A 13,446-nucleotide genomic window follows, 5' to 3' on the forward strand; every position below is an offset into this window, starting at 1 on the left:
GTTGACACACACAAACATTAGCCTAAGCAGAAAATGGCCTTGTTCACGAATCTTTTGGAAAATGTGTTTGCTGGCCAGATAGAATGTTCATAAAAGTTCATCAAAATCATCATAAAATACATCACATCGAGAGCAAACTATTTGTAGGTTACTTCGGCAACTGTGTTAATCTAGAGTGTTTATTATCACGGTGAAACAGCGGAATGTGAAAAGAAAATGGGTGGGAGCCGTTTGCTGCCCTTTAAACAAAATGAGACCGAGAACATGAATGGGTTGTGCCTCTCTTCTGCCCCTCACTGTCACGGAAGTGGGCCTCGCTACCTCTCCCCAGGAAAAACATTGGCACAGGTAACCTAAGCCTCTCCGACATGGATTGCTAAAAAAAAACGGCATTCAAAACCTACACTGAAGACGGGAATCGTTCTAAACGAGAGAGGCGGAGAGATCGACTCCACTGTTTTTAAATATAGGAAACCTCCCCGAATTAGGCATTCTAATTAAGTTTTTAATATATTCAGACTGCGTAAACAAACGCCACCCATACAGACGCACACACAAAATAAAGCAAGACAAGAGTGAGTCGGGCGTTTGGGGCGAAACTTCAAATCTTTCATCCTAACTCTGAAAACCACATCGCGAAAGTCGAGACAATGGCGGCAACAAAAGATACAATCGTATCAGTTGTTCTCGGTTATTTGGGGCAGGGCATGTCTCCTGGTCAAATTCTCTCGTGTCGACCGTGAATGTTATTAGTTGTATTTAAGATAGCAGGAACAGCCTTTATGTAACTATTTTAGCTAAAAATAAATAGTTTAACTCGTTTATTCATCACTAAGGCTAAAACACCTAGGAGGTAGGCAGCACAACCAATACGTCCTAAAAACGACAATATATGCTAAACATTTCATAAAGGGTTTGACCAATACGTCCAAAAAACGACAATATATGCTAAACATTTCATAAAGGGTTTGGGCTTTTATGCTAAAGAAAAAGTAGTGCTGTTGTTGATGTCCGTGAAACTAGCTCACGCACTAGGTGCTGAAAATGGTCAGATTGTATCTGCCTACAATGGATGAAACAAATATGGTTTAGCCTACTTTTTAATCTAAAAACATGAGAAATTGACTGTCTATAACTGGCAAACTAAAAAGGTTTGAACATATTTTGCGTCGAATAGTTCATGTAAAATGCTGAACTCCGCATTCTCTCTGCCGTCGGACAGGCCCACATGAATAACACAACAGCTACAACGACTGCACCGGACACAAAGGCTGGGGAGAATAGGCATATAAAAGCGACATCAAGCAAGTTAGCTTCTCGGCTTTCTATTATGTTACTGTAACGTGTGGTACGCGCAGCCGCTGACTGTTGGTGGAAAAAAAATGAATATGCAAACATCCTCCAAGAAGGTTCACCGCACAATAATAAGCATCAACACAAAGCCGATCGCCTAGCTATAGCAGCCAAGCTAACCACCGTATCAAGCTAGCACAGCTACAGTATTTGAGCAATATCTGAATATGGCATGTATAAAAACAACAGTCACGTCGCCGATTACTAATAAAATATGCTAAATCGTATTTTTAGACAGTGGTATGAATATGTAGCGGGGTTCAGCGGTCTAATCACAAAGGTAGGCATGTCTTTTTATATGTATTTATTTTTCGCCGTCGCACTGCAATACTATATAGCCTGTTTCCCCCTGTCAAATATCCGCTAGCGGGGAATTAATTGATATGATGATGCGGACAACAGCAACATTATTTTGTGGTCGCCTTTCTCCGGTGCTAAACGGTTTCAGATAAATAGTTTTTGAATATAAGTATGAATATGTAAAATGCTGTAATGATTACCTGGTCCTGAACTCTCATCTTGACTCGCTGCTCCTCCGTCCGCCATTTTGAATATTTAACCCGAAATCCCAGCCCTGGTAGGAAAGGGATTTATAATCTACACACACAACTCAGTGCAAGTGTACTGTATTTTGACCTACTTTTAAAATACATTTGAAAAAGTATGAATATGTTTTTTTCGTACCATGTTATATTTGCATGTGTTAACTCATTTTAGTAATATTCTAATAACCTAAGTAGTCTAAAGTAAATTGAACTAAATACATCTTCAATGTTGTAGGCTGCAAATATGGCAGAATATTGAATAGTATCATAATGCATTGTTTGTTAGTGTATGTGAAATGGCATACATGTGTAACATGTGTGGTAAACAGTGTGTGTGTGTGTGTATACAGTAGCACATATAGTCTAGACTATAGTGTTCAGCATCAGTTTTTTAAACCAATAGAATAAAAGCAAGGGTTGTCTCCTGAGGTTGTCCCCTAAACTCGATGTATGTACAGCTCCACTGCCCTTCAGGCAATCAAGTTGAAACATCTATGGATCCTATTGACAAATCTCTGTGATGATGCATTGAAGTTCAGTGACATTAGTCATTTCTCACAGTTGGTTTCATGTTATGCGCAGCAGACTCCACGTGTGCCAGAAGAAGGCCCCCAAAGAGTAGAGAGTGGATCCACAACATGCACTGCCCTTATGATTTATGATGTAATTAGCAAATAGGCATTTAAATGTGACTTTACTATCATAGATTTTCAGGGAAACGGATAGAAATCAACAAACCTCAACCACAAAGAACCTCTACGCTTTCGGTGGTGTGTTTTATATAGGGCTGTGTGACAAGCGTCTATCAATGCTGAGTACAACTGCCTGATCCCTGAGTTCTCTTAATGGAAATGATTGTTTTTCTCCCTGTATCATTACAGGTTTTAATTGAAAGCTTCAGTGTACTTGTCTAGGGTATACACATCCTGACCAGAACAGTGCAATCCATTCAGTTGTAGTTTTTCAAAGTGATATGAGTACAGAGCAGACACCTTGTGTCTGTGTTTGTGAGAAATGCATGATAACACTGCCTCAGAGTTATCAGAGGCATCCCTGCGTCCATAATATCATCTATAGAATCCTTTGTCCCACGGTCTCATTGTCTTCTTCCACTCATGACCACTGAAAGGATAGGATGGGTTTCCATTGTATTACTTTCTGCACTCACCTGTAGTCTTCTCAAACCAGAGTTTATTAAGGTGGTTGAGACAGAGGTGTGGTCCCACTATACACTAAGTGGCCTAAAACCTATGTAGTTATATGGTTACAGAAGTTGGTACAGTGTAGTCACAGTGGGTAGCCTATATATTGTTACATAGATAGTACTGTACTATGTATGTACTGTTGTAGACTACCTGGTTGCAGTTTGTGTAACGGCGTTAAGGACGTACTGCAAGCTCACTCCACAGATAGCTTGACATGTTGTGGATGGAGCCATCCAATTGTGCCATTGGAACATTGTCAAGGAGTGTTAACAAAGTAGAGGTCCCGAGTTCGAGCCAGGTATGAGCCAAATTGTGGGTTAAGTGGTACTCGCTAAGCAAGCAACTTGACGTCAGAATTGTATGAATCTATATGTTAAACCTACCGTTTGTAAAACACAAAAAAAACAGCTTGTATTACTGAGGTGTAGAAAACCATGTCAGCCTCAATGGAATTTTATGAATGCTCATCCATGTTGTAGGCCCACCATTTGTAAAACAGGTCGTTGCATTGGCTTTATTAGTCCTGATTCCTGTGACTAATCAATTTGGCTATTTAAGTTCTGATTATCAGCTACCCAACTTTATCAGGACTTGTCGTGAGCCTATTTACATTGTGCAAAAATGTATGGATAAAAACTTGAAACAACTGATCATGACAATGGGAGTAAAAGTCCTGGACAACAGTTGTGATTATCGGTTCCATGTTATCCATTTTACTTTGACCTGTCCGTTTTTTAGGATTTGTTGTTTGTTGACATGACAGCGCATTTTTTATTAGATTGAACACCATTTAGGTTAGGCCATTTGATCATAGAAACCTGCACGATGTAAAAAAATGTCAGTCTCATTACATTGTCATACATTTTATTTCCAGCCTGTAGGCTACAGAAAAGGCCACATACTCTTTCTACCATATCCTATATCTGCTACATGATTTATGTTAGACCATGTTTTGGGACTGAACATTGGTGGAGCGCTGCAGCGATGCGTCTCTCCAACAGCACCCTGGAGAGGCGAGCTGGGAATGGACAAGCAAAATATTTTGTGCCCCATGCCTTTGACAAAGTGGGCACTGTTTATCACAGGGCAGCATCAGCTCTCACCTAAAACAGCCATATGCATATACACTGGTTGCGAGAGAAATTTACATTTTTGGTGGACAGAATTATGTGAGGTTGTTTGTGTTGTTGTTGGAGGTGTGTGTCTTAATCAGTTTAGCTCAGAAAATGCTGCCCTCATCAATCTGCCAACATAGGCGGCCGCCTAATCCTGCCTCATGAGCGGGCCGGCCATGCACGGATGTAGCCATCCAATTAGTACCTTTTAGGTGGCTCAAACCGTTGGAATGTTGTCAAGGAGGGTGGTCACGTGTGTTAGCAAAACAGAGGTCCCGAGTTAAGAGTTATTTTCTACTAAATTCTTGACCCACAAAGTCAAAATTGTCAATAATGTAAAAATGAATGAAAACCCCAAATATGTTTTTTGGTCTTAATTTAAGGTTAGGGTTAGGCATAAAGTTAGCAGTGTGGTTATGGTTATGATTAAGGTTAGGGTCAGGTTTAAAATCACATTTTATGAAGAGAAATTGTAGAAATAGGTTGGTTTAGCCATAATTATAACTTTGTGGCTGTAGAACCTAGTTCGAGCCAGGTATGAGCCGAATCGAGGGGGAAGTGGTACTTGCTAAGCAATCAAGGGGACTTCATAACATTTGCACAACTTTAAGAATGTGTAAATAAACTAGCAGGTAACATGTCATAAATAAACTGAGGTAAACAGTAAGGCCAACTACATCCAGGGCTACATATAGAAGCCCAGATACTTCCAGGTAATTCAGCCTTATGTTTTCAGTCCAACACTGCCATCTGCAGACTGTGGATGAATATGACGACTGCTGTAAACAGTTGGCCTCATCTACCTCTATTTTTACACACAAAAACATATTTCACAAGCGTAGAATATGGGCTTCTTCATACTTCCAAATGAACAGTTATGATAAATAAAAAGGTGCATATGTCAACTTTATGCAACAACAAAACTGGTACAGGGAATTCGATGTAGGCTATCTGCGGAGCTAGCGCGTAACGTTCTGAAAACCACACATTTCTTAGAGCTTGGTGAGATGTTGTCCTATGGTTATTTTGCATACAACATTCCTACAACTTTCTCGGACTGGTGCAGGATGGTTGTTTGGCTTTGAAAAATTCTCAGCACATTTAAAGAACTTGACAAAACAAACAAAGAAATCTTGGTATTTCAATACTTTAACAGACCGTTTCCTAAAAGTTCAAACATTTTATTTATTTTTATATTTAACAAGGCAAGCCAGTTAAGAACACATTCTTATTTACAATGACGGCCTACCAAAATGCAAAAGGCCTCCTGCAGGGACGGGGGCCTGGGATTTAAAAAATAAATACAATATAAATATAGGACAAAACACACATCACAACAAGAGAGACAACACTACATAAAGAGAGACCTAAGACAACAACATAACAAGGCAGCAACACATGACAACACAGCATGGTAGCAAAACAACATGACAACACAGCATGGTAGCAGCACAAAAACATGGTACAAACATTATTGGGCACAGACAACAGCACAAAGGGCATGAAGGTAGAGACAACAATACATCACACAAGCAGCCACAACTGTCAGTAAGAGAGTCCATGATAAAGTCTTTGAATTAAGAGATTGAGATAAAACTGTCCAGTTTGAGTGTTTGTTGCAGCTCGTTCCAGTCGTTAGCTGCAGCGAACTGAAAAGAGGAGCGACCCAGGGATGTGTGTGCTTTGGGGACCTTTAACAGAATGTGACTGGCAGAACGGGTGTTGGATGTGGAGGATGAGGGCTGCAGTAGATATCTCAGATAGGGGGGAGTGAGGCCTAAGATGGTTTTTATAAATAAGCATCAACCAGTGGGTCTTGCGACAGGTATACACAAATGACCAGTTTACAGAGAAGTATAGAGTGCACTGATGTGTCCTATAGGGAGCATTGGTCTTAAATCTGATGGCCGAATGGTAAAGAACATCTAGCCGCTCGAGAGCACCCTTACCTGCCAATCTATAAATGATATAGGTTCCGTAATCTATCATGGGTAGGATGGTCATCTGAAATCAGGGTTAGTTTGGCAGCTGGGGTGAAAGAGGAGTGATGATAGAGGAAACCAAGTCTAGATGTAACTTTAGCCTGCAACTTTGATATGTGCTGAGAGAAGGACAGTGCATCATCTAGCCATACTCCCAAGTACTTGTATGAGGTGACTACCACAAGCTCCAAACCCTCAGATGTAGTAATGACACCTGTGGGAAGAGGGGCATTCTTCTTACTAAACCACATGACCTTTGTTTTGGAGGTGTTCAGAACAAGGTTAAGGGTAGAGAAAGCTTGTTGGACACTAAGAAAGCTTTGTTGTAGAGCATTTAACACAACATCCTGGGAGGGGCCAGCTGAGTATAAGACTATCATCTGCGTATAAATGGATGAGAGAGCTCCCTAATGCCTGAGCTATGTTGTTGATGTAAATTGAGTGGGGCCTAGGATTGAGCCTTGGGGTACTTCCTTAGTGACAGGCAGTAGCTGAGACAGCAGATTTTCTGAGAGAGATAGATAGCAAACCAGGCCAAAGACCCCTCAGAAACACCAATACTTCTTAGTCAGCCCACAATAATTTGAATGGTCCACCGTATCAAAAGCTTTGGCCAAGTCAATAATATTGCTTCAAATCAAGGGCAATGGTGACATCATTGAGGACCTATAAGGTTGCTTTGACACATCCATAACCTGAGCGGAAACCAGATTCCATACCCGAGGGATAACTTTTTTTCCCCAACACTTTTGATAAACAGGGCAAAATAGAAATAGGCCTAAAACAGTTAGGATCCTTAGCTGCCTTCCAAGCAATGGAAACCTACCCAGAAAGGAGAGACAGGCTTTCCGATTATAGGGGCAGCAAAGTTAAAGAAGAAAGGGTCTAAACCATCTGACCCAGATGTTTTTTGGGGGTCAAGTTTAAGGAGCTCCTTTAGCACCTCGGACTCAGTGACTGCCTGCAGGGAGAAACATTTAGCGGGGCAGGGGAAAAAGAGGGAGAAGCATCGGGGATAGTAGCATTAGAAGAGGTGAGAGATGAGGAAATGTTGGATGGGCAAGGAGGCATGGCTGTGTCAAATATGAATCCTGACTTAATGAAGTGGTGATTAAAGAGCTCAGCCATGTGCTTCTCGTCACAGTTACAACCACATCATCAATATTGAGGGACATAGGCAGCTGTGAGGAGGAGGGTTTATTCTCCAGATCTTTATCCATTTTCCAAAACTTCCTGGGGTTAGACCCACAGAGAGAAGTGCTCCTTAAAGTAACTATCTTTGGCCTTCTGGATAGCCTGAGTGCGCTTATTTCTCATTTGCCTGAACGATAGCCAGTCAGCCTGAGTATGCTTGTGCCGAGCCTTTCGCCAAATGCAATTCTTGAGGTGGAGTAACTCTGCAAGATCACAGTCGAACCAGGGGCTGAACCTTTTTAATTCTTATTTTCTTTATGGGGGATTGTTTGTTAACAATTCCACAGAAAATATAAAAAAAGAAGGTCCAAGCGTCTTCGACATGATTACATTTACATTAATGTTCTTGGAATGTTCTCTAACTGGTTTGACATTGGGATTGTACTCAAATAGTCCAGAAAACATTAAACAACATTTTTCTGTGGGAATTTCAGTAATTCAGCATTATATTTAAGTTTCCTCATGGTTCTAATTAAAGTCATGTGCTCAGAACGTTCAGAAGCAACATTCTTCTGTGGGAATTTCAGTACTTCATCATAACGTTTCTGCAGGTTTCCTCATGGTTCTATTTAAAGTCATGTTTTCAGAACATGAGGAAAACTTTCCATTAAAAAAACAAGAAAACAGTAACATTCAAAGAACGTTCAAAGAAAGTTATTTAAAATAAATACATTTCGTTCTCAGACTCAACAAAACTCTACTATGGAGCGATTTCAGTGCCAACATGTATTTGAATTTCATCATTTTTATTAGGATATTGAATTTTAATGTAATATTTTTGAATTTGTAATGCACAAATTGAACTTGAATTTCATGATTTGAAACTGAATTGAGTGAATATTGTATTCAGTTTTAAAATTAAATTTCAATTTAATTGAATCTTCAAATTCAATATTTATGTATTCAGTTTCAATCTGGTAGATATTGCATTCATTGTCTGTGTATCAAGTTTACAAACTATAATTTTAAGTTGATCAAAGTTTCATATATTCAACTTCTCAGATGCATTGAAATTCAGTTTAAGTTCAGTTCTCTAAATTTAGATTCAAAACCGTTGAGCTATAATAAGAACAAGACAGCCTCCAAGATGGTCAGACGTTTTTTTTTCTCAATGTAATCTACTGACGGTCGCATATACCGGATTCGTGGGTGCTGACATCGTGCAAGTTCAGGTTTGAGGAACCAATTAGTACATGGGCACTAACACTGCAGCACAACAAGCGTGAACGTGCATTCCAGCACGAGATAAGAGCAGGGTCGTGGATCTGGATTGCTGGGGGAGGGGAAATATGGAGGCACAAAGCACCGTGCGCACAACCACTGGGAACGTGAACAACATTTTGTCTATGCAAGTAAATTATTTGCGACAAACAGGACAGTGCTGTAGCTTGCTCTATATGTGCACGTCAGGAGATCATTGTATGATATTCTGTTTGACACGACGCAATTATGTTTCTGAAAACGTTGTTAAAAACTTATGCAGTTGTGATATGCCCATTTTATAAACCAAGCTCATAATTTGAGTTGTGTCCCAATTAATCAGTCTAGCAATCAATACTGTCACCTTGTATCACATAATTAGCAAAAAAATATATAGATATACACAGTATTTGATAAAATATTTTTGTACTATTGGTTTCTCAACTTCACCAGGATTCTATAAGACACTCACAACATTATGTACATTGTGAAACACAGAAATAGGCCAGGGCTATTATGTTTTATGTGAGGATGGCTTACCCAGTGCTCCCCCAAACCCTGAAAAAAATATGATAAGCACATTGCTTTGTCTATTTTCCCTCCGCCAGCACCCTGGGTTGACGCAGGACAAGACTAGTGAGCTTCAGCGGGACCTCTTGAAGGGCGAGCAGGACATACAGCAGGAGTGGGATGGGAGTTCACAGAGTATGTTGGGATGGAGCTGTCGGAGCTACTTGTTCCTGTTAACTAACTACTTGTTTTCTTTCTTGTTCTACACAAATACCATCAACACCTCCAGTGGTGTCAGGCTACATACTGATTGCTGCTGGTCCACTGTCCTTTAAGATTGTAGCCATGAGGGACTTAATTACAGGAAACGATTACAGATCTGTCTGATAGTTACAAATAAATAATATTGTAAAAACCGGCAAGCTTTATGAAATACACACAAAAGGTTCAAATACAATAGCTAAAGGATTTATGAATTAGTCCGTTTTGCTGTGTGGCCCATGGGCCGAATCAAGCGCAGATTAAGCAATGTCTGTTGTCCCCTCCAGAGATTGGACACTGATGAGCTGAGCTGGTGATCCCCCCTCTCTGCACCTGGGGGCATCGATTGCATCAACAGGGCAGAGATCCCATCAGCCTGAGTAAGGAGGAGGATATGGTCAGTGGGAGAGGTACTGGGTGATAAGGGGTTTCCCTAGCCATGTGTGTCAAAATATATTAGATGGGAATTATTGTGACGAAACTACGTCATTGTAAGTCAAACACTTGTGCAACTAGAGAGATAACACATTCACTATGTTTACCTAATGAACTGCTTTGTGTAGAGGGTTGAAGGCTTACTTGTCAGTGGCGTTCAGACGGGCATTGAACTTGATCAGGAGGTCCACAATATGCGTGTGCTGTAGAGGACAGACGTGACAGAGGAAAGAAGAGACAGGAGAGGAGTGACAGAGGAGCGAGAGAGACCCGAGGACATAAGTGATGACATCCACGCTAATACATATGAAGACTTTCCACTAGCTCTCTTTCATCACAGTATGGGTGATGCCATTTTTTGTGATGGATGGTTTTCTGGAAGGTTTTGTAAACTAAAAACAATGCATACAATGTCTTCTAAAGCCTGCTGACATCAAGCTGTTACATAGGCCACAATGTCACAGCATATATGTTTTGTATGCATTTGGTCTATGAAAAAACTTTATGGCAAACCATACAGCATGTATAACGTCTTCTGAGGCCTGATGTAATCGTTGTTGTGAATCACTCTGTATGAGGCTGTGTTGTGTAGGGAGATGAGGCCTCTGTATGAGGCTGTGTTGTGTAGGGAGATGAGGCCTGAAATCGTTGTTGTGAATCACTCTGTATGAGGCTGTGTTGTGTAGGGAGATGAGGCCTGATGTAATCGTTGTTGTGAATCACTCTGTATGAGGCTGTGTTGTGTAGGGAGATGAGGCCTGATGTAATCGTTGTTGTGAATCACTCTGTATGAGGCTGTGTTGTGTAGGGAGATGAGGCCTGATGTAATCGTTGTTGTGAATCACTCTGTATGAGGCTGTGTTGTGTAGGGAGATGAGGCCTGATGTAATCGTTGTTGTGAATCACTCTGTATGAGGCTGTGTTGTGTAGGGAGATGAGGCCTGATGTAATCGTTGTTGTGAATCACTCTGTATGAGGCTGTGTTGTGTAGGGAGATGAGGCCTGATGTAATCGTTGTTGTGAATCACTCTGTATGAGGCTGTGTTGTGTAGGGAGATGAGGCCTGATGTAATCGTTGTTGTGAATCACTCTGTATGAGGCTGTGTTGTGTAGGGAGATGAGGCCTGATGTAATCGTTGTTGTGAATCACTCTGTATGAGGCTGTGTTGTGTAGGGAGATGAGGCCTGATGTAATCGTTGTTGTGAATCACTCTGTATGAGGCTGTGTTGTGTAGGGAGATGAGGCCTGATGTAATCGTTGTTGTGAATCACTCTGTATGGGGCTGTGTTGAGGCCTGATGTAATCAGGGAGATGAGGCCTGATGTAATCATTGTTGTGAATCACTCTGTATGGGGCTGTGTTGTGCAGGCTGTGTTGTGTGAGGTAGATGAGTCCTGATGTAATTGTTGTTGTGAATCACTCTGTATGAGGCTGTGTTGTGTAGGGAGATGAGGCCTGATGTAATCGTTGTTGTGAATCACTCTGTATGAGGCTGTGTTGTGTAGGGAGATGAGGCCTGATGTAATCGTTGTTGTGAATCACTCTGTATGAGGCTGTGTTGTGTAGGGAGATGAGTCCTGATGTAATCGTTGTTGTGAATCACTCTGTATGAGGCTGTGTTGTGCAGGGAGATGAGGCCTGATTGTTGTCGTTGTAGTGACTCTGTATGAGGCTGTGTTGTGCAAGGAGATGAGGCCTGATTGTTGTCGTTGTAGTGACTCTGTATGAGGCTGTGTTGTGTAGGGAGATGAGGCCTGATTGTTGTCGTTGTAGTGACTCACTCTGTACGGGCTGTGTTGTGCAGGGAGATGAGGCCTGACTGTTGTCGTTGTAGTGACTCTGTACGAGGCTGTGTTGTGCAGGGAGATGAGGCCTGACTGTTGTCGTTGTAGTGACTCTGTATGAGGCTGTGTTGTGCAGGGAGATGAGGCCAGATTGTTGTAGTGACTCACTCTGTATGAGGCTGTGTTGTGCAGGGAGATGAGGCCTGATTGTTGTCATCAGCCCCGTGCTTTAGGAGGGCAGCATCTCCTTCCAGCAGGACCTGGATGCCCGTGTCCAAAGATAAAAGGCTGTTGTCACGCCCTGACCTGAGATATATCTGTTTTCTTTATATTTTGGTTAGGTCAGGGTGTGACTTGGGTGGATACGCTAGTTTTTGTATTGTCTATGGGTTTTGTATGTGTAGGGTTTTGTAGGTCTAGGCATTTGTTTGTTTATGGTGGCCTGATATGGTTCCCAATCAGAGGCAGCTGTTTATTGTTGTCTCTGATTGGGGATCATATTTAGGTAGCCATTTCCCTTTGGTGTTTGTGGGTTCTTGTCTATGTGTAGTTGCCTGTCAGCACTCATTTGTATAGCGGCATGTGGCGTTGTGTTATTTTGTTCAGTTTGTTCAGTGTTTAATATAATAAAGAATGTACGTATACCACGCTGCGCCTTGGTCCGATTCATACGACGAACGTGACAGCTGTGCGTTATGACGCAGTGCACATAAAAATAACTTTTGCTGGTTCAATTCCCATGTACCGAATTAAAAATACAAGTAAAATTTCCATCGGATTTTCAGCTCTACTGTCACAAACACTGTTGTGTTTTATAGCAAATGTGCTCTGGTTTTGGCACATGCGCTCTAGCCAATAGCTCTCAAATACAGTGCGGTTACCTATTATGAGATTATTTGTATTTGTCAAACAGCAGCCAGGCATCGATCATCACGTCACCAGAATAAGACCCTCGATATTTATTGGAATGGAGCATCATGCTCATCACCTTGCACATTCACCAGCCTGTGAAGTTCATCATCATTTATTTAGTCTGTATCCTAATAAAGTTCATGCTTTCCCAAGTCGTAGTGGGAGGACCACACAACATCTCATCGTGTAACTCCAAGTTTACTTCAATACGATGGTTATCATATAGAAATATTTAAGCATAAATGCGTTTCCACCGCCATTTCTTGCATAATTAATTTTACCAACACAAAAACATCCCACCATGTCGAACTGAACAAATTGTCCGTCGGCATTTATAAAAAATGTACCAGCATTTCATGTTTCCATTAGATCAGTCGTGACTTTTTTCATGCGTCAGGTAATTCATCCGCATGAAATGGTTGTATGGAAGAGGGATTACTAAGTGTAATGAATTCACTCTCCAGACATGTTAGGATGTATCAGTTATCCTGTTAGAGAGCTTTTGTGCCGACTCCACTGCAGTGTTTCAGGTGCCACGTTTATGGTCACGTTGCAGCAGTGTGTAGGAAGGAGATGTGGGAAGTGTGCAGGAGGGCATGAGACAAAGTATTGTGTTTTCAGTGGATAAAGTTGTGTGTGTTAACTGTAGGGGTGCCCATGTTGCTGGGGATCGGAAGTGTTTGGTGCGAGAGAGGCAGGTTGAATGGCAAGAATCAGAGTAGTGCAGAGGGTGTCGTATGCTGAGGCAGTGAAGAGAGTAGAGTAGGATGGGTCAAGGGTGAGCGATCCTGAGAGGATTCCAGTGAGTAGTAGATTTGTGCTTGCACAGAGGGATAGGCCAACGAGTGATTTTATGCTTTAATAAGTCTATCTTCTTAGCATTCATAACAATGCTTATCAACTGCACCGCAGAAATGGAATGTAAAATCACAGAAAATAGATGTTGTGA

The 13,446-nt window shown here is 41.4% G+C and overlaps 1 protein-coding gene and 1 long non-coding RNA gene across 8 annotated transcripts in view; one reads left to right on the forward strand and one right to left on the reverse strand.

Annotated features, from left to right (window-relative positions):
* Positions 1-1,899, reverse strand: part of LOC115113207 (POU domain, class 2, transcription factor 1-like) — a 33,510-nt gene extending 31,611 nt beyond the window's left edge. For 5 of the 6 annotated variants that reach the window (XM_065015533.1, XM_065015528.1, XM_065015522.1 and 2 more), the window contains exon 1: positions 1,854-1,896. Coding sequence is in view for 1 of the 6 variants with exons in the window: in XM_065015516.1 (XP_064871588.1) it covers positions 1,854-1,899 (46 nt within the window). In the remaining 5 variants the exon portion in view is untranslated. Of the gene's footprint in view, positions 1-1,853 lie in introns of all 6 variants that reach the window. The other variant, XM_065015516.1, reaches the window with a different exon arrangement.
* LOC135568796 (uncharacterized) lies at positions 264-10,399 on the forward strand. 2 transcript variants are annotated; one of them, XR_010462728.1, is made up of 3 exons: positions 264-348; positions 9,203-9,299; positions 9,653-10,399. It is a non-coding gene; the product is annotated as an uncharacterized LOC135568796 (long non-coding RNA). The 2 variants fall into 2 exon arrangements; XR_010462727.1 differs by lacking the exon at positions 264-348 and adding an exon at positions 1,170-1,633.
* The last annotated feature ends 3,047 nt before the right edge of the window (positions 10,400-13,446 follow it).

The sequence above is a fragment of the Oncorhynchus nerka genome, linkage group LG3, assembly GCF_034236695.1.
Source record: "Oncorhynchus nerka isolate Pitt River linkage group LG3, Oner_Uvic_2.0, whole genome shotgun sequence".
Taxonomy (NCBI): domain Eukaryota; kingdom Metazoa; phylum Chordata; class Actinopteri; order Salmoniformes; family Salmonidae; genus Oncorhynchus; species Oncorhynchus nerka.